Source organism: Scomber japonicus, chromosome 3 (genome assembly GCF_027409825.1).
Source record: "Scomber japonicus isolate fScoJap1 chromosome 3, fScoJap1.pri, whole genome shotgun sequence".
NCBI classification, from domain to species: Eukaryota; Metazoa; Chordata; class Actinopteri; order Scombriformes; family Scombridae; genus Scomber; species Scomber japonicus.
Genome location: NC_070580.1, coordinates 21,591,233 through 21,614,139, shown reverse-complemented (window position 1 = coordinate 21,614,139; position 22,907 = coordinate 21,591,233). Strand labels below are relative to the sequence as shown.

At 39.8% G+C, this 22,907-nt stretch overlaps 2 protein-coding genes across 4 annotated transcripts; one reads left to right on the top strand and one right to left on the bottom strand.

Moving 5' to 3' along the window:
* Positions 1 to 243: 243 nt before the first annotated feature.
* ddi2 (DNA-damage inducible protein 2) lies at positions 244 to 10,557 on the bottom strand. Of its 3 annotated transcripts, XM_053316232.1 has the most exons (11): positions 10,437 to 10,557; positions 10,125 to 10,295; positions 7,845 to 7,974; positions 7,069 to 7,359; positions 6,827 to 6,953; positions 6,455 to 6,582; positions 5,479 to 5,607; positions 5,001 to 5,104; positions 4,664 to 4,856; positions 3,130 to 3,178; positions 2,727 to 2,800 (listed from the first exon to the last, which is right to left on the bottom strand). In XM_053316232.1, the coding sequence occupies exons 2-10, from the start codon at positions 10,260 to 10,262 to the stop codon at positions 3,168 to 3,170; spliced, it is 1,251 nt and encodes a 416-aa protein (XP_053172207.1). In that variant the 5' UTR covers positions 10,263 to 10,295; positions 10,437 to 10,557; the 3' UTR covers positions 2,727 to 2,800; positions 3,130 to 3,167. The 3 variants fall into 3 exon arrangements, with proteins under 3 accessions (XP_053172205.1, XP_053172206.1, XP_053172207.1); XM_053316230.1 differs by lacking the exon at positions 3,130 to 3,178 and having other exon boundaries at positions 244 to 2,800; XM_053316231.1 differs by lacking the exon at positions 3,130 to 3,178 and having other exon boundaries at positions 244 to 2,800; positions 7,069 to 7,326.
* A 4,936-nt stretch (positions 10,558 to 15,493) lies between these two features.
* si:ch73-361p23.3 (uncharacterized) lies at positions 15,494 to 20,106 on the top strand. The gene is made up of 7 exons (XM_053315537.1): positions 15,494 to 15,905; positions 17,891 to 17,995; positions 18,225 to 18,356; positions 18,464 to 18,530; positions 18,654 to 18,931; positions 19,012 to 19,116; positions 20,003 to 20,106. The coding sequence occupies exons 1-7, from the start codon at positions 15,494 to 15,496 to the stop codon at positions 20,086 to 20,088; spliced, it is 1,185 nt and encodes a 394-aa protein (XP_053171512.1). The 3' UTR covers positions 20,089 to 20,106.
* Positions 20,107 to 22,907: the final 2,801 nt, after the last annotated feature.

Sequence of the window (22,907 nt, the reverse complement as noted above, 5' to 3'; positions counted from 1 at the left end):
ATGACACTCCAAAGTCAGTTTGATGTACATGCATTGGTGCTTGTGTGGTAGTATTTCCTGTTAGTATGCGACACTGCAAAAATGGTAGAATAAATCAATTAGCATGTAGCTTGAACCTGAAACATACTAATTATGTGTTGAATCATGTTTAGTATGAAAAGACGGCAAAGTGGCTTTATTATTAAAATGCAATCCTAACCCTGAATTTATTTACACAAAAGAATAACTTCACACACAACAGTATACAAATACTAGTTCCATTTTATTTGCATTTGAAAATTTCATACAAGATAAAAGTAAATAATTCAATCTGCCTGAACATTGTTGGTAGATGACTCAAATAAAGCCGTTAAAATCCTTGATATCTGCTGTACTGACAAAACATCTGACAGCCGCGGATGGCCATTTTCATAACAGATCACAAAATGAATTTTTTTTTTAAAAGGTATGAACACACACTATGATGATTTGACACAAAATAAAAAGAAAAAACGTTTCTGAACAGGAGCTACGAACTGTTTTGTAATCTACATATGGCAAAGCTTTCAGGTGAATGATTCATACAGTACGAGATACCTTCTTTAATACACTGAATCACAAAATGCCTTCGATGATCATATTGTAACAAACACTTGTGGCTCACTTGATATTTTCACGATATTGACTGAATTTCAGGGGATTCCCACTTATTTGTAGGAATTATTTGTAAACTTAGATCAAAAAAAATGATCAATCCTCCTGAACTGCAACTCCCACAATATTTTCCATCAGTGGGTTTTTTGATTTTTGTTTATTGGGGGGGTTATAAACATAAATGCTGAAAGACAGAGTTAACCTTGCATGTGGAGTGGGAGTAATGTTGCTCCATTTTGAGATTATTTATTGATGCTGCACAACTTAAATTCTTACACAATAGTTTTTTTAAATGTCAAAAGGGGAAATTATAATGTTTAATGGTTTAAGATTCAATCGTACATTGGGCATTTAATAATATGTCTGTTGGACGACAAAACAAGAAGAAAAATCAATCTACCATACCAAATATCTAAAAACCAATGAAATGGGTGGGCACCCAAAACACCTGCATGCAAACACACCTCACATATCTGTTATATCCAGAAAAGTGTTACAAGTTGTCCTGTTTGTTCTTGGATATTCTGTATGACAAACCAAGAGACAGCATTTCCCTGTGTTATTACGTGCTCCCTGCTGAGAAGGGACTGAGACATCTGGATCAGTAACAAGGTATAAATCAGGCAGATGCTGAGTTGGGAGGTCTGGGACTCGCATGGCTGGTTATGAGTCTAGGTGGGCACAGTGATACTACGGGCTAGTAGTGCCAGCAGAGCTAGCTCTACAACCCCGTGGGCTTGTTCCAGTGCCTCTGCAGCCTCCCTGGCAGAAAACCCTGCTGCCTGGATTCTCTGGATGTGCTCAGCTGGAAATTGTTCTGTAAAGGGATTCGGAGAGGGGAGAAGGAGGGCTGGAGACGTATGCTGGGGAGCTTGAGGGGCAGAGGGAGACGAGGTGCTAGAGACTTCCTCAGGTGAGCCCACTGCCATCGACAGGGGGCTGAGAAAAGTGTGCTCAGTCTGGAGGCTGAGAGTGTCTGGGGTGTTTGTGCCAGAGGCTCTTCCGTCTGCGACCCCTCTCCCCTGCTGCCCCTCAGGAGGTTCCCTGAACTCCAAGTCCCCAGCAGGATCAGGAGGAACCTCTGGCTCAGGCTGAGAGATGCTGATGTTACTAGCTTCATCTTGTCCACATTGATCTGCCCTCCTCTCCCCACAGCCATCTGGACATTGCGGCGGTCCTAGTCCCTCCACAGTCTGCGCTGTATCTCCATCCACATGCTCATCCTGGCCAGAGAGCTCAGGCACAAGACACTTAGATGGTCCCTCATCAGACACAGCAGCATCATGGTTGGCTTTGGCATTGCTTGGTTCTACACCGGTTGTAATGGCAGTAGATGGGGTAGGTGGGGCGATTTCGGGTGTCGGGGTACGGGGCTCGGGGGCTACTTCGTCTGTGTCCTGTCTGAATGGATGTGAGGGGGAGCAGGAGGTGCTGCGGTTTTGAGACTGACAGTTGTTAGACACCAGCAGCTCGTGCAGCTCCATCAGAGCGGCTGCCAGTGAGGGGATGCTGTCGGAGCTGGAGCAGCGCTCTCCTTCAGGCTGGTCTCTCTCAGACGACACCAGACCCTGAGAGGGGGTAGTCGGAGACTCCATTTCAACCGAGTCAGACTGGTTCGGAGCGCTCGCACCAGTTTCCGTGGCATCACCTGTGTCACACTCAGTCACCTCCTGCTCCATCGGCTGCGTGGGGGAAAGTTCCTCTGGATGGGGGAGCGTGGAGCTGTCCACCACCTCATCTGATTCAGCACCCCCCTCTGCGGCTCCAGCAAGTGCGCCACCCTCTGGAAACTGAAGAGCTGGACTTCCACTTGTAGTCACGTCTGCAGGAGGAGGGAGGGCGTCAGTCGAGGGGCCGGGTGCAGGGGGCACTTCAGAGATGCTATGGTCTGGCACAGGGTGGACCTGATGTGGTTTAGAACCAGCATCCTCTGCTAAGCATGATGACACAGGAGGCTCCTGGCAGCCAGGTTGGTCCTGGTGCTGCTTTGGTGCTGGGGCCTGCTGCATGGTGGCCGGGGCAGACTGAGAGCGATCCAGGGCCGGGTTCTGGGTCTGACCAGAGGAAGGACTTTGGGAAGGGGAGGTGGATGAGGACATTTGGTCTAAGGTTCTGGGTAATGTAAATGGTGGGGGCTGTGGTGAGGTAGTTTGTCCATCTGCAGTGTCTATTGTAAGAGAAAATATAATCAAGAATTAAACAGATGGAATTTGTGCGAATCCTGTTTGGGAACATTGCTTTGGATGATTTGCATTTCCATAATAGGTTAGGGACCAAAACAGCAATTTCGTTGATGAAACTCTGGTAAAATGCTTGATTATCATTTTCACATATTACTTTTTTAACCTATTATATGTATTTAGAGCAAATACATGAATAACAAAAAACTAAAGTGTAACACCAACTAACAGATCCAGCGGCAAAATAACAGCAAAATAAAAGAAATAAATAGCAATGGGACTTAGCACTGGCAATGGACTTGTGAATTTGCAGTACCTGGTTGGTAGGGCCCTCTCCAGCTGTCTCCAAATGCATCAGTGCTGTCCTGCTCAGGGGTTAGGGGGCACACACCACACACATCATGCAAAGGGACGGAGAAAGTTAGCGGTCACACACAGAGCATGCATCAACCTATCACCCTTTTCACACACACAGATGTGAAAAGTGTCATCCAAGAACAACTTGAGCCTACATCCTGACGGAGAAGTCACAGTGCAGTCACGTGCCCGTCACTGAACCTCAGAAGCTCAATCAAGGTCACATCAGAAGAATACTTGAATCAAAATCACTCGAGTTTTGTTTCTACTGTCTAAATGATTGATGCCCTAGTGGAGGATTGTCTCTTTTCACAACATTGCTGCTGCGCCACAGTGTCTCCTCTGAGCCTGAATTCAACACAGGTTTTGCTGTTGCTTCTTGATCCATTTCCATTTACTATCTGCAGCAATTATTAGCCAACAGATGATAAACAACTAAAAAAGACTTCTAAAAACATTAAAGGGAAACACTTACATGTCTGACATGTAATAACAAACACAACTTCATGTTATATTACAAATTATTCTTAAATATGAGGAACTTTTCATTTACTTATGAGCTGTCACCATTTGATCTCCATGAATATGCCAATGCTAGCTGATTTAACTAGCTTGCGGTAACTTAGGCATTGGGAGTTATTGGGATTCCTTAGTAAAGTTGATGGTATTGTCATTAGTATGTCAACACTGTGCAAACATGGTTAGTCATTGTTCAAGCACACACACTAAAAGACACTCAAAATGACAAGATTTTATAATCTTAAAGTTGTGTGCTATGTCACAATGCAATATTAATTCATACAGAAATCATAATAATGAAAACATTTCTGATTTTCACTGATATGCACGTCTCTGGTGCTGCCCTAACATTTCTTAATTTAATGGTCAGTGTAGCATTATCTGGCTCATCTAGTCAACCACCTACGTTTCTGTTTGCGCTACATGTTCCTTTTATCTGTGTAGGTGGCTTTGAGTGGTGTCCTGACACTCCTCAGAGATCCATCTGCACTGCTGTCCGCAACTGAATTCACTGCAACAGACTGAATATGCTCTGTTCTGATGTTTAGTAAAAAACCCGCTTTATATTCAGAGGAACTTCAGACTTAACCCAAAGGAGCCGTCAGTGCTCACCAACATTACACCCACCAAGGGCAGCTAAAACCCGGGTGGTATGGCTGTAGATTGCAGTGTTAGCTTAATAAGTATCATGAAAAAAATCACGTTTTCCTGAATGTTTCCCTTTAAGCTTGATCTCAGCTAAGATCTTATTTATCTTTTATATGGTTTTCTTTGCATGACCTCATCTTATTCTAAAGAACATTTAATTTACTGAGGTGATGACATGAAGTGATCATGTGACTGAAAATTCAGATGACTGCGTAAAATGGGGTTGAGAAGCATTAAGTGGCACATGCAAATGTATTTCTAACTAAGCTAGAAAAAAAGCTCAATGAAAAACAGACTGAAGTGCAGAGATGAGAGACTGTTCTTACCGCTTTCCTGTATGGACCTCTGAAGCGCTTCTGCCAGTTCTCTGTCAGCCATCTCATCTGGACGTGCGTCTTCACGCCCCTCTGCCCCGTATGCCAGTCGGGCACACTCTGGCAGCTCTGCCTCAGACAGGAAGCGAGTTTCAGTGCCTGTAGTGCCTATTAGGAGCACGCTCTTCTTCAGGTCGATTGAACACTACAAGAAAAACAGGACAATAATGAACCCAGATCATCTTTCCGGTACATTTAGTATACAGTGAAGTGAAAAATCAAAACTCCTGCTGAATGAAATTCAATCCAGCCCAGGGATGTACTAGTATCAAATAAAAGGAGCTCACACCTGGTGTCTCTTCAGCATGTCCAGACCAAGCAGCATGTCCATCGGTTGGTCCTCCAAGATGGAGAAAGAGCAAGGTAGAAAATCCCCCTCAATCTGGACCTGAGCTAGATGGACAACACAAGTTTAAGTACAATGACATGTCATGCACACAACTCAATTGTTTATGATTGAGTTTATCATTTATGATTGAGTTGGTAGAAAGAATTCTCCAGAGACACACAGTGTCTAAACATTAAACTACCATTGAAAATGTTTCTTACAAAAGCCCATGGGAAACATACTAAATCCAGTACTTGAATAATGATGGGTGCCTGTAAATAGCAGATGGACTTGATATTTGATTTTGCAGAGATCCTGTAATTGAGCTAAGCAAATTCATCTCACCATAAGGCGTTTATTCTAAAACTGAATGCAGACATAAAAAAAACAGGCATGAGAAAAACACACTTAGATCACAGACAACACAAGTGATACTCACCCAAATGAACTCTGCCGATGATCTTCTGGGTGCCCACTCCCTTGGCGATCCCTGCCCAGCGTCGGTCCACCAGGCGCATGATGTTACAGCGTTCAGCGCATGCTTGGCTCATGATGGTCATCTGGGCTCCTAAAAACAAGGTTCAGGATCAGGTACAAGGAGCCAGTGGATATGACAAAAAGAAAGCAACATAATGCTCTATGAAATCCCACATATACTGTATGGCATGTGCAATAAAGAGGGGAATGCAATCAGTGTTTCCTTGTATATTTATTCTGCAGTGGCAGTGCACTGCTACTGTTGTAAGAGTAGCGTAGCTCCTTTAGGCCGGTGTGTAATGTCTAGCTGAGTGCGTAGAGTGAGTGGCAGAAAACAGATGCTGAATCTGAGTAGAATAAGTTATCAATCTGGCAGTAAATTTCCCCCAAAAAGCAGTTGATGTACAAGAAACAGACAATGCTTCTCACACGCAACCAATGTATTGGTCTTCCAATGTATCAAATGTCTGTAGTCAGAGGTGATGTTATTATTTCTCGACTTAGCTGAGTCATACTGCTCTTGTAAGGATTGCAAGGGCAATGAGATCATGCATACAAACAACTGAAACTGGTTTCTCTTGCAGGGTGTCTGCGCTCAGATTTCAACCAGTGGAAATTCTGAATTTGCAAATGACTTACAGATTTATAGAGCTATAAATAGGTAGTTTGAGCAGGAAATTATGTAAATATGCTCTTACTTAAACCCCCTTGTGTATGTGACAGAGGCTAACTGACACAGAGGATTACGCTGAGGTCTGCACATCTGCCCATCATAAGAATTCAAAATCCTGTTCTAATGTGAATCAGTCTATTATTTGAGTACAACATAAGCAGATACTGATACATACAAAAAACTACGACGTAACACAAGTGGACCAACATTTTTAGTACAACCACAGCTCATGGCTGCATCAGGATCAGGATCTTATACTCATTACCTGAGTCAACAAAAGCTTTCACGGGGTGCCCATTGACTTTGCAGTTAATGTAGAGCATAACCACCTGTCCAAAGCTTTCTGGGGCCTCCTCCATTGCAATGGTCATATTTTCTTCCACATTGTGCTGCCTGGAAAATGCACAAATCCAAGGGTAAGAGACTAGACATTTTTAAAATAAATGAAAACATGCTACCTAACTGTGGAAAAGCAGGCTGCTTTCCCTTATCTGTATTTAAGTTACAAATACTACAGTCAAAGTTTTGATAATCAGGTAGTAGAGAGGTAGTATGTGTTGGTTTATGAATATTCACAGATGCTTAACTAAAATCAGTGTCATGATGTTGAACTGCTCTGAAAGTCTCTAGACTGTACCTGATGTCCTCCTCAATCTTTGCTTGGGCTTCCAAATCAAAAGGATCAGCAGTCAGAAGTCTGATTCTCTCTTGCTCCCTCTTGGCTCGATCCTGTTGTTGCTCCAACAGCACTTTGGTGAAACGCTCTAAGGAAATACACAGTCACACTAACATTACCTAACTGATATCTGATTGAAAGTAAAGGACATCTAACACAAATACAATGATGACATGTGAACATCAGTTTGTCTTTTTGTTCACCTAAGTCTCCGCTGAGCAGGGCCTCAGCAAGCGGTGGGTTTCTCTCCTTGAGGAGGGACAGCTCATGTGGATTGGATAACAGCATCTGCTGGAGTAAGGCAGGGTCATCCAGCCCCTGAGGAGAGGAGCCGCGCAAGGCCGTTGGCGTAGGAGGTTGTGCAGGACGTGGGGACAGTGGCACCTGTGGTGCTGACTGTGAGGCTTGTTGCTGTGGCCTTACGGCACCACGCTGACTAGTTGAAGACGAGGTGCCTGGAACTGTGATGGAACGAAAGTCAATCTGGGGCAGACCTAAGAAGTAAATAGGATAAAGGGTGAGAAGCTAGGACATTGCATGCACACAAATCTTGCTCTCTAAATAGATGTTCTTTTAAAATAAAAGATATAAAAATGTAAAATCACTTTATTGTTACCTTTTTTCCCTAGGGCTAGAACTCCAGATAACACTGTATACTTTCCCTTCCTGTAAATTGCACTTAATTACCTGATGTTTTCAGTCACTTGTCTTTATTTGGGAGAAATCCAACCAACCCCTCCCATTATATTAAACCTGCAGGTCAACCTCGCTAACTAGAACCAACAGCAGTAACCCTGTTGGATTTTTTTATTTGAGTGTATAAGTTCCCTATAGTTGACACTGTTACCCATTGACATTTTGAACATTCTGTCCTGCCTACTTTTGAACTCTCAAATCCATCATACTGCTGTCCATACTGAATATTGGTAGTAGACAACAATCAATAGCTTTCATGTAATTTTGACAACACCAGTATTACCTGGGAAGGCCGGCTGAGTTGGCGGCGGCCTTCTGTCTGCTTGCCTGAGAACCACCACATCTCCATCCTTTACACCATAGGTCCCCAAGGCACGAGTGGGGTCTTTTAGGGGCTGTTCTACATATGTGATCTGAATGAAAAACACAAAATGTAATGATATAGAAGATTTACAACTCATGTTTAACACAAATATTTGATTACATAAAATTGTACAGTTGTCATAAGTCATTTGGTGGTTCTTCCTTTGTCAAATATTTTGTTTTCCATGAGTAAACATGACTGCGAAAATGGCATTATTTATTTTCACCAGCTAGTTGCTTTGTGATTTTACAGTGTACCTGCATTTAAAGGACAGCAATAGTCAGGTTCCCAAATGAACAGTGCAGGGTTTTTCTTTTCATAATAATTCCTCCTGTTCACAGTCCTCCTTCTGTGCAAAAATGTATTTAAAAGTTTATCTGAAGCTAATGTGAAGCAAATTAAAGTTAAATCAAGTAGATATCTTTCAATGGTACAGTCTTTTTAGTGCCAAAGTCCCTCTTAGCTCCACAGGGAAACACTATTGGAGGAAACCCAAAGAGGAAACTTGATGCTGAAAAGCTACAGATGAATATTTAAATGCTTTTTTGCACAAAATGAATGTGGACACAATGTGTTTTGCCCATCACTTATATTGAAAATGTATTTGAAGGAGATGTTTTAATTGCCAGTATGAACAGGAGGAAGGATTACAGGAAATCAGCCTTTAGTAGCTGTGTTTACACAGACCCTAATTTTCCACTACTAATTGAAGTAATATTCCAATCAGAAGAAAAATGCCTCATGTAACTACCTCGTTTGGAAGAGACTGGCCAGATCTGTGAAGGATTTTTAAGTCGGTTGAGCGTAGTGGTGTAAACTTTTGATAATCCGTCCATTACTCATTTCTTTCTGTTTGGAATAAATTTGTTCTTTCTGTGTATGTTTGCCCCACGTGGGGGTAACATTTGGTGATGTGAACAGTTTCTGGGAAGGACAGAAACATGGCATAATGACCTGTGAAGGTCCACTTGCTCTCTGCTCCTGTTTGAAGGCTGCAGGAGTATGTGCTGCTGAGATTGTTGCTTTATTAGAAAGAATAGCAGAAACATAAATAATGTTACAGTTGTTTTGATATAGACTTGAAAAACTGCAAACCTATCACTTAAGTCTGTAACTCGCCATTATTCAATAAGTCCACCAATTATTTTCTATATTTAAATTCCCATTAGTATCAAACAAGACAAAAGCAGCGGATCTCACCATTTAGACGGTGGTATTAAAAAAAAGTGATAAGCTGAAAAACTGAAACTGAAACGATAAAACAACCATCAAAACGGATTCATTTTATGTAAATAATAATCTAACTATAACCATCTAACCTGTAACAATATTCAGCTACATGTCATCTTGTCCCAATCCAACATTAAACATCTGCGGGTTTCACAAAAGTCAGCTGTGTTAGTTAACTGTGAGAAAGTGACTTTCGGTTCACGTCACCCACATACAAAGCCAACTGTTTGTAACCGTCAGTGTTAACTGTCAGAAAGTTTGTCTGGTGTTGATACATATGAATGTTATACACTGTTGGAGCTAACAGTCGGTACAATTCAGTAGTGTTGATAAATGTGAATGTTATAAAGTGTTGGAGCTAACAGTCGGTACGTTTCAGTAGTGTTGATAAATGTGAATGTTATAAAGTGTTGGAGCTAAGTGTCGGTACATTTCAGTGGCGTTGATAAATGTGAATGTTATAAAGTGTTGGAGCTAACAGTCGGTACGTTTCAGTGGTGTTGATAAATGTGAATCTATTGGAGCTAAGTGTCGGTACATTTCAGTAGTGTTGGTAAATGTGAATGTTATAAACTGTTGGAGCTAACAGTGGGTACATTTCAGTGGCGTTGATAAATGTGTATTTTCTAAAGTGTTGGAGCTAACAGTTGGTACACGTAAGTGGTGTTGATAAATGTGAATGTTATAAACTGTTGGCGCTAACAGTCGGTACGTTTTAGTGGTGTTGGTAAATGTACACGTTATAAACTGTTGGAGCTAACAGTCGGTACATTTCAGTGGCGTTGATAAATGTGAATGTTATAAAATGTTGGCCATAACAGTTGATACGTTTCAGTGGTGTTGATAACTGAAGTTTCGCAACACCACGTACGTCAAAACGGCATAAATCCAATTCATGCTAGCAAAGCCAGCTAACTAACTAGCTATTAGCTACGTTAGCTGTCCGGCTACAGCTAGCCGGGGTCTCACCTGAATCTCCCCAGCTGGGATTCCTGATTCTAGCTCACAAAGTGCTACAAAGTCTCTCAATTCCAGCTCTGGAGACACATCGAGGGCGAAGGTGGTTTCTGGGCGATCCCTCGGTGCGCAGAAAACGGTGACCAGCATCGCTTTTTTGGGGGGCAGAAACCCTGGACGAACCTGCAGCGAACAGAATGCGGTTAGTGTAGTTCCTTGTTTGTTCATTTGGTTTAAACCCACGATAAAGCTGCATTTCTACAGATAAAAGTCTGAAAATTGAGACTAATAATACTCCGAAGACATTGACTGTTTGGCACTTACTGGGTACAAGCCTGATGTGACCGTTTTCTCGTTTTATCAACAACTACACAACATCAAGTATTGCTCAGTAATGCCGCATTTCAGCCATGGATGTCAGCCAGCTTGTTTTCGACATGTCGCATTACAGAATTTGCAGTCGTGAGTAGTTTCTTCTTCGACTGTAAACAACGAATAACCTGATGAGCCAAGGATTCATTACCACCACCTACTGGAATAGAAGGTACACACATCCAAGCGACAAGGCATCTGGGTGTTTATAATACAGAGATATACAATTGTCGTACAGAAATGTCCAAATCCATTCATTTTATGCAATTTTAAAATCTTGAGAGTCTTTTGTTCAATTAAGGTGCCATACTGCTTAAATTAAACAACAAATCCATAAAACAGGGCTTTGTGAAATTTAGTGAAAAATAATCAGAGGCTGAATCGGTCATATTGCTTTCCACAAAATATCACATTCATTTGTAAGTTGATACACATTTTTCTATTTGAAATGCTCCCCATATCTTTCCAAAAATAAAGTAAAAGAAAACCAAACCCCCCCCCCCCCCCCCCCCCCCCCCCCCCACCACCTTCTTTGATGTTTAACCAGTTACATTAATGCCACCCTCTGGAGCCAAATAATTCATACATTGTCCTGATAGGTTTATAATAGCCTACCTGGCAATGTTCACAAAGACCGGTTTGATGCTTTCTTATAACATAACGTGCACTGTGTAGATTTCTGTGTCCTATTCTTAATCTTGTAATTACAATCTCTTTTTTCTCTTTTCTCTCCTGTGTCTTACACCATCTCTTCTGTTTTAAATTGAATGTCAATGTCTCCCCCTTATCTCCTGATCCCAGTGCTGTTGTTATTCTTTATTGATATTTGCTCTCTATGATTTTGATAATTTAACACTAATTACATAATTATTATCAGCTTTTGCTTTTCCTAAACCAGATCATACTGAAATCTACTTAATTCAAGAAATACAACTTTCATATGGCTTACGGCGCTTACACAGTGTAAATGAAACTATGGCTACGTTCTGCAGTTAAGTGACCTGAATCCGATTTGTTCGCTCAAATGTGACCCATATCTGATTTGTTTCTGACAATGTGAACAGCACAAGTCGCATTGAATCATTTCCAAATCCTATTCAGGCCACTTTCAAATGTGGTACTGAATCGGATACATATCGGACGTTTTTTTTAATGCGACCGCAATCTGAACAGTCAGGTCTTTTATTTGACTTTGACGTTATTCAACACACAGCTCCGCATAAAGACATCATTAAAGTATTATTTTTTTTCTTTCTTTTTAACATCACCCGCTCACAAGTTTGCCGACTGCCGCCACACACTGTTTTTAACATTAGACCATAAATGAGACTACCAATAACTTCATCAGCTATTGCTGTTGCCATGTTTGCTTCCGTAAACACCGGTCTGTGCGTGACGTCATTAATGATCAACTGAGTATGCGGGTCACTTCAGGAGGCCACATTTAAAAGTGTAATATGAACAGCCAAACAAAACAATTGGATTTGTGTAATAAATCGGAATTGAGCATTAAGGCCTGCGGTGTGAACGTAGCCTTTGTTTCTTATAATCTATATGCCTTACTCAATCAAACAACAGCCCGAAAGTCAAGCTGCAGCATAGATAAAGCAGATTATTTTTATAGGGATTGTTTATTTTGGTTGTTTTTAATCCATTGGTGGTGTAATTTGGAGCTGGCATTTTTACCTTTTCACTTTGACTGCAAGGGAAAGGGAATCCACAACATTAAACAATTAAACCAAACAAATGCAGTTGAGAAGACAAGTCAAGTTTATTTTTGCACACAGAGGCAATAACAGAATGCACTGAACAAGAAAATGAAGATGAGGAAAGTGAAAAATAAATAATAGGGGAGACCAGGTACGGTTGTAACACTTTTAGCAATTTTCCCAATAAATCAGAAACCGTTTACAGTGGAACAGCCAATTTGCTATATTAAAAACTTTAATGTGTCAACTACAGAAACCATGTTTACACTAAGGTTTCTGACGTGGTCTTTAGATTTCGAGATCACAGATTTAAAATGAATCGCTGCTGTTCTTTTGCTGTAAAGATTATAGAAAGTGTGACAGTAAAACTAATTCAGTTTTTTAATCTTTAATGATAACATTTACGTATAGTATTAATGTTTGTAGTAGCAGAAGTATTTAGATATTTAACTTGAGTTAAAGTAACAATACCACATTATAGAAATATTCTGTGGCTTTATTCAAATTTTTACCTAAGTACAGTACCAAAAGTACAGTATTAGCATCAAATTATACTACTAATACTATCAAGTATCAAAAGTACTACACTGAATATACAGAATGGCCCATTTCAGAATATAGATAGATTATGGATTATGATTATTAAAAAAATACGTACTGCTGAGTTGTTTAATCTATAAAAATACATCAGAATGTGTTAATAACATGAAACTGCAAAGTAACTAGAGGTTTATATATGACATAAAAGTGGTGGAGTGAAAAGTATAATATTTGTTTTCAAATTGTAGTGGAGTAGAAGTAATAAGAAGTAGTACTTAAAACTTAGGTATGAAGCTACTTGAGTAAATGCACTTTGGTGTTGACTGGCGTCTGAGAGACGGATTTAAAAAGATTCAATCTGACAGGTGTAGCTTTTGTAATGAGCAGTGAATTCATTTTATTATCGACTTAAAATCCACAACTTACTGGTATCATATACCAGCTGAGTCAGCTCAGCGTCACACTGCAGGGAAGTGGGACATGCACATTCAGTTATCTGCATTTTCTTGGTGAACACAAAAGCACAAACACAAGCTGTTTGTCATGTACAGTCACACTTTACAGCTCTTTGAGTCAAATGGTGTTACCTTTACTGTGGTTTCTGTTTACTTGGATTTTGCCAGTGTTAGTTTGTCAACCTTGCCAACTAGAACATACTAACCATAGAGATTGGGACTTTAGTTCACATTAATGTGGCTGGTGCTGTAAGGAACAAAGAAACACAGTACATCCGGTGTGCAGAAGCTTTTAATCTACTTGAAATCTGGTGAAAAAACATGAAACAGCAAAATCTTTTATGAGCATGGTGGAAGTACATTGTAAATTTGTTTTAAAATGAATATGCTTTAGAAGATGACTTTATTATTACGTATTACTATAAATCACTTAATATTACTGGCGCCTCTTATTGTTGTCGTAAGAGTGATCTTACAACATCAATTGGCATGATAATTAACAATCAATGGCATTTCAGAAAGATGCAGACACTAAAAATCCCTCAGCTACTTTGCAACAGAAACTTTGCACTTTCTATTCTGGAGAGCATGAAACCGCCACACATACACGCCTTCTGTTACAAGTTAAAAAGTACCATGTTTTGAGCCTATGAGCAATGGAAAAGTCTGATAATACCTTTGTTAATATTGCCTAATGAAAGAATTAATAATAATTATCCAGAAGTCTACACAACAACAAATGGTCAGATTTGATCTTCTGTACAACAGAAACGTGGGGCTATGAGACAACATTAAATTAAATATACTGTAAAGCACATTCAACAAAAACCTTTCAATGGTAGTTAAATACTATATTAAGGTATATGTATTATTCTTCAGGGAATAATGTTTTCTGAAGCAACATAATTCTTAAATAGTAACTAAAGTCATTAAATATTTACAGAGATATAAAATGAGAATTCAAAGATGTGAGAATTGAGGATAAGAATTGTTTTTATAATTCAAAATCAAGTGTGTCGCAGCCGCACATACGTCCAGTTTTCCCATCAGAACATCAAACTGGAACAGCAGCTCTGGTATCCAGACAGCAGCTACTGTCTGTATACTGTGTATCTATACCTTCATCTCTGTTGTCTCACCCTGGGTGCAGCCCCAGTGTCCTCAAGGTTGGTTTACTGTGCTTTTGCAATATGGACAAGATGATTGGGCGAGTTTGACTCATTTGTGACCTTTCAAGTTTCATCTATTAACGTCATCCCTCTTTAAAAACTTTTCGAACACAAGAGTAAATGATTATGATTCCTCTTTTGTGTGGACCTACACAGAAAACAGCATTCATTCCACATAGGCTTCCTCTTATGGCAAAATTATGAGAACCTAAAAGTGTATGTTTGTGTGAAATCACATGGAACATGTGTTAAACTTTTAACAGTCGCACTGAGATGTCCCATTTATACTACAGGTGCAGCTAACCTCAAGTCTAAATGGAACATCACAGTATGGCTGTATCACCACATGTGCTCTAGTGTAAAAAAACAACACAAACTTTATGTCACTGCAAATTTTACTTTGGTGTGACACATCTATACACACAGAAAAATCTCGTCACACCACATCATGCCACGTCAAGCCACGCCACGCCATGTCACACCATGCCACACCATGCCACATCACCTCACGTCAAGCCACGCCACGTCAAGCCACGCCACGCCACGTGACACCATGCCACATCACCTCACGTCAAGCCACGCCACGTCAAGCCACGCCACGCCACGTGACACCATGCCACATCACCTCACACCACGCCACGCCACGCCACGTCACGCCACGTCAAGCCACACCACGTCAAGCCACGCCACGTCAAGCCACGCCACGTCAAGCCACGCCACGTGACACCATGCCACGCCATGCCACGCTACGTCACGCCAAGTCAGGTCACGTCAGGTCACGTCACGTCACGCCACGCCACGTCACGTCACGTCACGTCACGTCACGTCACGTCACGTCATGCCACCTCACGTCACGCCAAGTCACGCCACGTCACGTCACGCTATGTCACGTCACATCACGTCATGTCACGCTACGTCACGTCACGTCACATCACGTCAGGTCACGTCACATCACGTCAGGTCACGTCACGCCACATCACGTCCCGCCACCTCACGTCCCGCCACCTCACGTCACGCCACCTCACGTCACGCCACCTCACGTCACACCACCTCACTGAACTTTATTACTTTTGGACAGATGCAGGTGTCAGATGTTTGATGAAAGAGAGGGCTAGAGAGTCAGGTCACGTCAGGTCATGTCACGCCACGCCACTTCACGCCACGTCACGCCACTTCACATCACGCCACGTCACGCCACGTCACGTCACGCCACGTCACGCCACGTCACGTCACGTCACGTCATGTCACGCTACGTCACGTCACATCACGTCAGGCTACGTCACGACACATCACGTCACGCCGCATCATGTCACGCCACCTCACGTCACGTCACGCTACGTCACGTCACATCACGTCAGGCTACGTCACGACACATCACGTCAGGTCACGTCACGCCACATCACGTCAGTCTACGTCACGTCACATCACGTCAGGCTACGTCACAACACATCACGTCACGCCACATCATGTCACGCCACCTAACGTCACGTCATGTCACGCTACGTCACGTCACATCACGTCAGGCTACGTCACGACACATCATGTCAGGTCACGTCACGACACATCACGTCAGGTCACCTCACGTCACGCCACCTCACTTAACTTTATTACTTTTGGACAGATGCAGGTGTCAGATGTTTGATGAAAGAGAGGGCTATGTTGAAAAAGTACAAGAACAGGATCTAAAGTTTCACTTCTTTGGAAATTATAAAACTTCATGTGGGAGAGAAAACAATTCCTTAGAAAACAAACTCACTTGAAGTTAGAAATCAAAGAAAGAATGGCTGTAAAATGTTCTGTGATGTCAAAAAGAGAATTTGCTTCTCAGAATTTTGCTTTGAGCTTTTTTCTTTGCCACCAAATTAACTCCATTTCAGATTGGTGATAACAGCTCTGTCATTTTATTAAACTTTTTCTGCGTGGTATATTGGTTAATGTTAAGATCGCCTAAAGATCTTAACCATTCACCAGTTTTGTGATTCTCTAATTAAATAATTAATTTTATTTTAACCACTTGAAAAATTGAGCGGCGGTGCTTGAACACATCCGTTTTAAAGACAATGCTCTAGCATCTGTGTAGTTGTATCTTGCAGATTGATCTAGAATGTCATTGTTTCCATCTGCACGCAAAGGTACTTACTCTTGTTCTTACTTGCAAAACAGCATAAAGCTGCACAATTTCCGATGGCTAAACCATATTACCTATTTTCCTGGAAGGAAAAAAACCCCCAGATAAATGGTAACAAACCTGCTGATACTGTTTAAAAAAAGATAACAAAAATCCCTCAGCTACTTTGCAGTAGAAACTTATGTTATTATATCAAGTTATTATGGAGAAGGAGTTTGCACCGATGGAAAATTATCATCATTTTTGAATAAAGAGCATCCTGAAAAATTTATTTTGTGATTGTTTATTTGATGTTATTCAAGATAACTCAACAGACTTTATGATTTTACAAGCATCATCAATGATGCATATCATGGTTAATCAGTATGTCAAACAGAAATGGTTTGAACTACAGTAACTATTAACAGTGAAGTCTATCACAGTCTTACACATTTATCTTACTTCCTCATGACAGGAAAGTAGAAACAATTACAGACGTCTTTGAAAAACCACATTCAGCTCATAATGCAGAGGTAGAACAAAAGCATCTGTCATATCGTATTTTAGATGAAAAACTACATGGCAAATAAGAACAATTGAAGTGTTATTGTGTAAATGTGTTATTTGACAAACAAAACTTAACTGGCCCACATGTAAACTAACTTTTTCCACCTCCATGACAACTGACAACATCCACTGTGAGAAAGGTTTTTTTTGTCAGACAAGTAAAATGATTTATTTTTAACACAAAAGCACTTGGTGACATTTCTGTAAACAGTCCTTGACATTTCTTATTTATATTGACGTTCAAATTAGTTAGCTGTTCAAATCAGTCATATCAATTAGATATCTTTCAATGTTACAGTCTTTTGTGCAAAGGTTGTCTTTTTATTACCATATTTTCACCGCAGCTCAACAGGGAAACACTGTGTGAGAAAATACAAAGAGGGAATTTTATGATAAAAAAAGAATGTATGACAGTTATCCACTTCTGTAATTACACTGTAATATATTATAAGCTTGGAACTCAGGATTTACTTTGGTTTATTACATTTAAATGTTTCCAGCTGGAAAAAAAAAGTGTTTATAAGTTAAGACTTGATTGCATGATTCATTGTCAAATGAAAAAAAAGAAGTGGGTGTCGTCCTCATATGTGATCATTTCCGGCTTGCCGTACTTCTTCTTCTCATAGTGTGTAGGGTTCCTCATAGGAAACAGTCAGTGGGTCTTGTCGGCACTGAAATATTGACCATGGACCTGCCTAAATTGCTCATATTTACTCTAACTTTTTTTGCACTCATTGTTGATTTGGATGCAAAGAGTTGTCCAAAAGGTAAAATGTGACTTTCTTGTACTTTACTCTAATTTTACTACTGTATTTTGGCTTTATGATTTGCTCTCATTCTTTATGTGTTTAAATTCAAGGTCAAAGAGTAAAGGCAAACGATTGTGAGGCTTGTCCTAATGGACATTTCCAGCCTGTGGAAAATAAATCCAAAAGGTGCCAAGTATGTACAGTCTGTGATAAAAGTAAGTATTTATTTCACAAATTGTATTGTGAGCAATACCTGATTAAACCCACTATATGTCTTATATCACACAGTAATTACTAATGAATCTGCTGATAGAGCAAAAACTTTGCATCAAGTAAGGTCATAAAAATGTGTGTGTGTTGTTTTTTTTAAAAGGACAGCTACTTCTGTCCAAATTTCAACCCGCTTTTAATTAACAGATGTCTGTTTTTTTGTTGTTGTTGTAGAAGCTGGGATTACAGTTCGAGAGTGTACGGCATTGACAAACACAGAATGTAAGTGCCGTGACGGATTTCTTCCCTGGGTGAATGATCCTACCTCTTGCTATTGTCCCAACGGATCTGGACTAAATGGGGAAGGTATGGAGATGAATCACATAACACCAAATGCTATATGTATAAAAAATATGGTATCTTAAAGTAATGAATGAAACTTTCTTTTAAAAAATACTTTGTTTTCTTGGCAGAATGTTCAAAATGTGAAAATGGATATTTCAGCCAAACTATCGATTCACGCTGTCAAAAATGGAAAGAGTATGTTCACTCTACTTTAGTGTTTTAACACATGTACTACAATGCAAAAAATGTAATCTTGACCATTTCTAAAGCAATTTTTTTTACAGTGTTGTTGTTTTTTTTGTGTGTAAATATTCATAGATGCAAATCAGGTGTGAGTGTTAGTGGCACTGACACATCAGATGTCATCTGTAAGAGTGACACTGACAGCACTACAGCTCCTACATCAAACAAAATTACCTCTGGCATCAAGCACTTACTATCCCAGCGTCCACATGAGGGGGCCAAAACTCAGGAGATAAATCAGGGTCCTACCACCACCACCACAGCCAGCACCACCACCACCACAGCTACTCTGACTTCTACTTCATCAACCAAAGTTAATCCTGGCCATCCTCCCGACACAGACAACCACATTGGTAAAACATTTCCTGTTTCCATTTGATCACCTCAAATTTAAATGTAATATTAAGTAACTCATAGCTTGCCTCTTCTTTAGGTATGACTCTTCTCATATTTGGAATTATTGGACTGCTTGTTCTGACCGCTGTTACCTGCAAACTTCACATCACTCTTTGTGAGCAGAGAAAGCCAGCAGTACAAAGTATGTAACAGAATTAAGAGTGATTCCCCACTTTAAGCACAAGCTTATGGGAATTGTGCTGTGCTGTTTGCTCTTTTGCTGAAAGATAGCTTAGATTGATACCACAGTCATGTTTTTACAATAAATATGACACAGTTAATGTAGACCTAACCCTAGCCTTAACCACTGCCCAAAATGTCAGCTTTTTCCGAATTGGGGACAGAGCTTTAAATTGGACACACTGTCCCCAATTAATAGGTCTGAAATTTGTCGCCATGTCGATATGTGTGTGTGTGTCTGTGTGTGTGTGTGTGTGTGTGTGTGTGTGTGTGTGTGTGTGTATGTGTGTGTGTTTCTGTGGGTATCTGTGTGTGTGTCTCTCTCTGTGTGTGTCTGTGTGTGTCTGTGTGTGTTTATGTCGATATGTGCGTGTGTGTGTCTGTGTGTGTGTGTGTGTGTGTGCAGTGAGATGTGGCAAATAAAGGGATAGAAAGCTGCAGCCTATACACTGCTATAGCTGAAACACAATTTTAATTATTATAGGATTTTATTACTGTTATGTTTGTTTTGTCGTAATTTTTGTTATTTATGGTTTGGCAACATTTCTATTTCTATTTCTATGTATTTCTTTGCATAAACAATTTACTATTCCTTTAAACGCTCTAAAAGTAAAAAATAATTTTATAGCTTAAATACATTTCTACGCATACGAATGACTTCCATTGTTGTAGAAAACGTATTTATTTATTTATTATATTATTATGGTTAACATTAAATTGTCTACTATTGGCTCTGTACAAACAAATACTTATATCTTTAAAAAAAACCAAGGGATATAGCTATTAACTATGGATATACAGCAGCCTATGTCATGAATACTGACTTTTGCTTTCATGTTTGGTTCCAGCAAATGATCCGTTGTGTCGGAGGCCAGTTGAGGAAAGCGGTGATGACAGTCTGTCCTCTCTCAAACTAAATCCAGGGGAGCCCTGAGGTGAAACTAAATCTGTCAAGTAATACTGTGAAGTTTGGATCAGATTATTATTACATCCATAATTTTAGACTGATCACAGATATTTATCTTATTTGTTGTTTCATCAGGAAATGCAGCGGGAAAACGCTTTAGCAAACCATTTTCTTTTATAGCAGGCATGCCCAGTCTGCAATATGGGTCGTCAATATTTGACGTTTGTTTGTTCTGTTTTAATAGAATATTGGTGAATTAACAATTTGTGCGTATAATGCCTCACTTTTTGTTACTTAACTGTAAACCAGTTTGGAGTGTAAGGTAGCTTTACTTAAGCTGACATGCCGACTTCAGTAAGTAAACTTTACTCAGAACATTTTTTGCTTTCTGTGTTAGCTTAATATTTATTACCTTACAGAATTTGGATGCAGATGTTGTACAATGACCTGAGAGATCATTATCATTATTATATTTTCAAGTAATCCCTGTTTCTTTTGCTAAAAGGAACACACACACGTGCACACCACACACACACACACACACACACACACACACACACACACACACACACACACACACACACACACACACACACACACACACACACACACACACAATACATATGTTTTGCTGCTTATGATGTTGTATAATGTCATATTGTTTAATAGGGGCAAATGACATGTTTCTGAGAAATAAACAGTATGAGCAGTATTGCAGTAAAGGTAATAACAATCAACATCATTTTGATATTTTACAGTGTTATTTTTCTGTCTCTATAGGCTACTGACTGTCATGATTTGCTTGTTAGCACTGTTCGTCCTGTGGCAGCTCTGTTTAACTGAGAACAGTAAACAAAAAACATGGTTTCAGTTGTATGTGGGGGCTGGGGAACTTCCCCTTGTGGAGTTAAATGTGCTCTTTTTCCCACTTCATCTCATGCATGTTTTCATTTCAGCCTTTGGAAAGACTGATGTAAATGTGAGAGGTTTCATATTCTTTTCTTTATACCTCACTGGAGACTTTCCCCAGATCAGTGTAGTCAGAGGAGTCATGAAAGCATGTCCTCATTGTTCCTACTTGATTATGTTGCACCAACAAATCAGTCACACAAGCCTTCAGAGTACAGGTGGTTTGGTGTTTAGCTGGTTACAAACAAATATATTCAGGATTTTTTGTTTTGTTGTATTGCTAGTTTTTTTGTGTAATTTTTTGTCTCTGATATTTCTTTTTCTGTTGTCAAATTGCATTGTGATGTCCAGAGAGTGTATGAATGAAGACTTTCTAAATAAACTTGACTTTGCATGCAACTAGATTAACTGAACATGAACATGTGGTACAGAGGAGAGTATGCAAATACAGTGCAGTCCCTTTATATACTTTCTGTAAACGTCAGTGAGCCAGGAAGTCGGTGTGGGGTTTCAAAGAAATATACAGACCTTTTCAAGGTAGGTTTCAGTGGAAATCGCTGCCTTTGTAAAGTAAAGAAACAAATGATTTGAACAAATGCTGATACGTAACACACATCCTTTGTACATATATACATGTACATTTAAACACTATTTACATGTTTATGTATATTGTATTCTGTAAAGCTGATTATAGTTAATAGCTTGATTATATTTTCATTTGACATACTCTTGGGCAGTAGTGTTGTTTATCCTACAGACAACTAGTGCAGCTCACGTTGTCAAATCTTTTGCAAGAAAACTTTTAAATTTGTACGTACTTATGATCAATTTATTTAACATTTAACATTAAACTCTCCAAGGTAGGAAGAATATTGCATTCTGTCAAAATTTTTATAGTCAGTGTATTTTCCATATGAGGGTGTGTTTGCTCTGTGATTATCAGATTTCACAGAGATAGAACGGTTGTCTGTATTAGGGTTTGGGCGCTGCTTCCTGTATCTAACCATCAAATGTCATACTTTAACCTTCAATAAGCTGCTATACTATATTGAAATGTTGAAGGCTCTGCATATGTCATTCACCCACTCTCACCACAAAGCACACTGTGCAGTAAAAAGGGAACTCCGTTGACAGTGTCATGTGACCTTATGTGGCTGTCTGACGATGATTAACATTGACTACTGTTGTGTTCTACAAATATGTACCTCTATATGTACGTCACACACTGAAGGAGGTTTACAAAATGAGAAGTGACATATGGAAGTGGGCAGAGGTGGGAAATAACAAAGAATTTATACTTCATTACTTTACTTACAGATTTTTCCAACTGCTAAAACACAATATTGCAAACTAGGCTGGTTTTTATCAAAATACTTAACACAATTCACAAAACCACACACCCAAACTGCAAAATACCTCATATATCCTGCAAAATGAAACACTGCAACCAAAACTACATATAGCATTATCAAAATCAAACTTTTGCACTAAATGGCACACACTTCATTCATATTACCAGATTGTTGTCTAACCAACTACACACTGTTGGGCATAATGAAAAGCATTCTCATATTTAGTATGCTTTGCCATAATACTAAAATAGTTCAAATTGTAGAAAATTCTTCAGATTGTTCACATGCACAGACATATTTGCAGATACACACACACACACACACACATGCTGTTTTTATTTTCCACCAAACAAGTCAGTGCAACATATGCACAGCAGATATATTTACACTGGAGTGAACAAAAATATGCTCACAAAAAACAGTAAACTGAAAAAGAAAATAGCAGAAAAAATGTGCAGAAAAAACTTTTAGAAAAGGAAAGATGCAAGAAAAATAATTAGGCAGCATCTTCACGCACAGCTGGGTCTGGCTACAACACCTTGTCTACATCACAGGCAATATCTTCCCTTGCCAGACATCGAGGGA

Excerpts from the sequence above, each read along its gene's own strand:
- ddi2 (XM_053316230.1), bottom strand. The coding sequence starts at position 10,262 with ATGCTGGTCACCGTTTTCTGCGCACCGAGGGATCGCCCAGAAACCACC. Across the intron at positions 7,360-7,844 it reads AACTCAGCCGGCCTTCCCAG|GTCTGCCCCAGATTGACTTT; the intron begins GTAATACTGGTG and ends TTTACTTCTTAG. Across the intron at positions 4,857-5,000 it reads ACATGCTGAAGAGACACCAG|TGTTCAATCGACCTGAAGAA; the intron begins GTGTGAGCTCCT and ends TTTTTCTTGTAG.
- si:ch73-361p23.3 (XM_053315537.1), top strand. The coding sequence starts at position 15,494 with ATGTCACGCCACGCCACTTCACGCCACGTCACGCCACTTCACATCACG. Across the intron at positions 18,357-18,463 it reads ATCTGGACTAAATGGGGAAG|AATGTTCAAAATGTGAAAAT; the intron begins GTATGGAGATGA and ends TTTTCTTGGCAG. Across the intron at positions 18,932-19,011 it reads CGACACAGACAACCACATTG|GTATGACTCTTCTCATATTT; the intron begins GTAAAACATTTC and ends CCTCTTCTTTAG.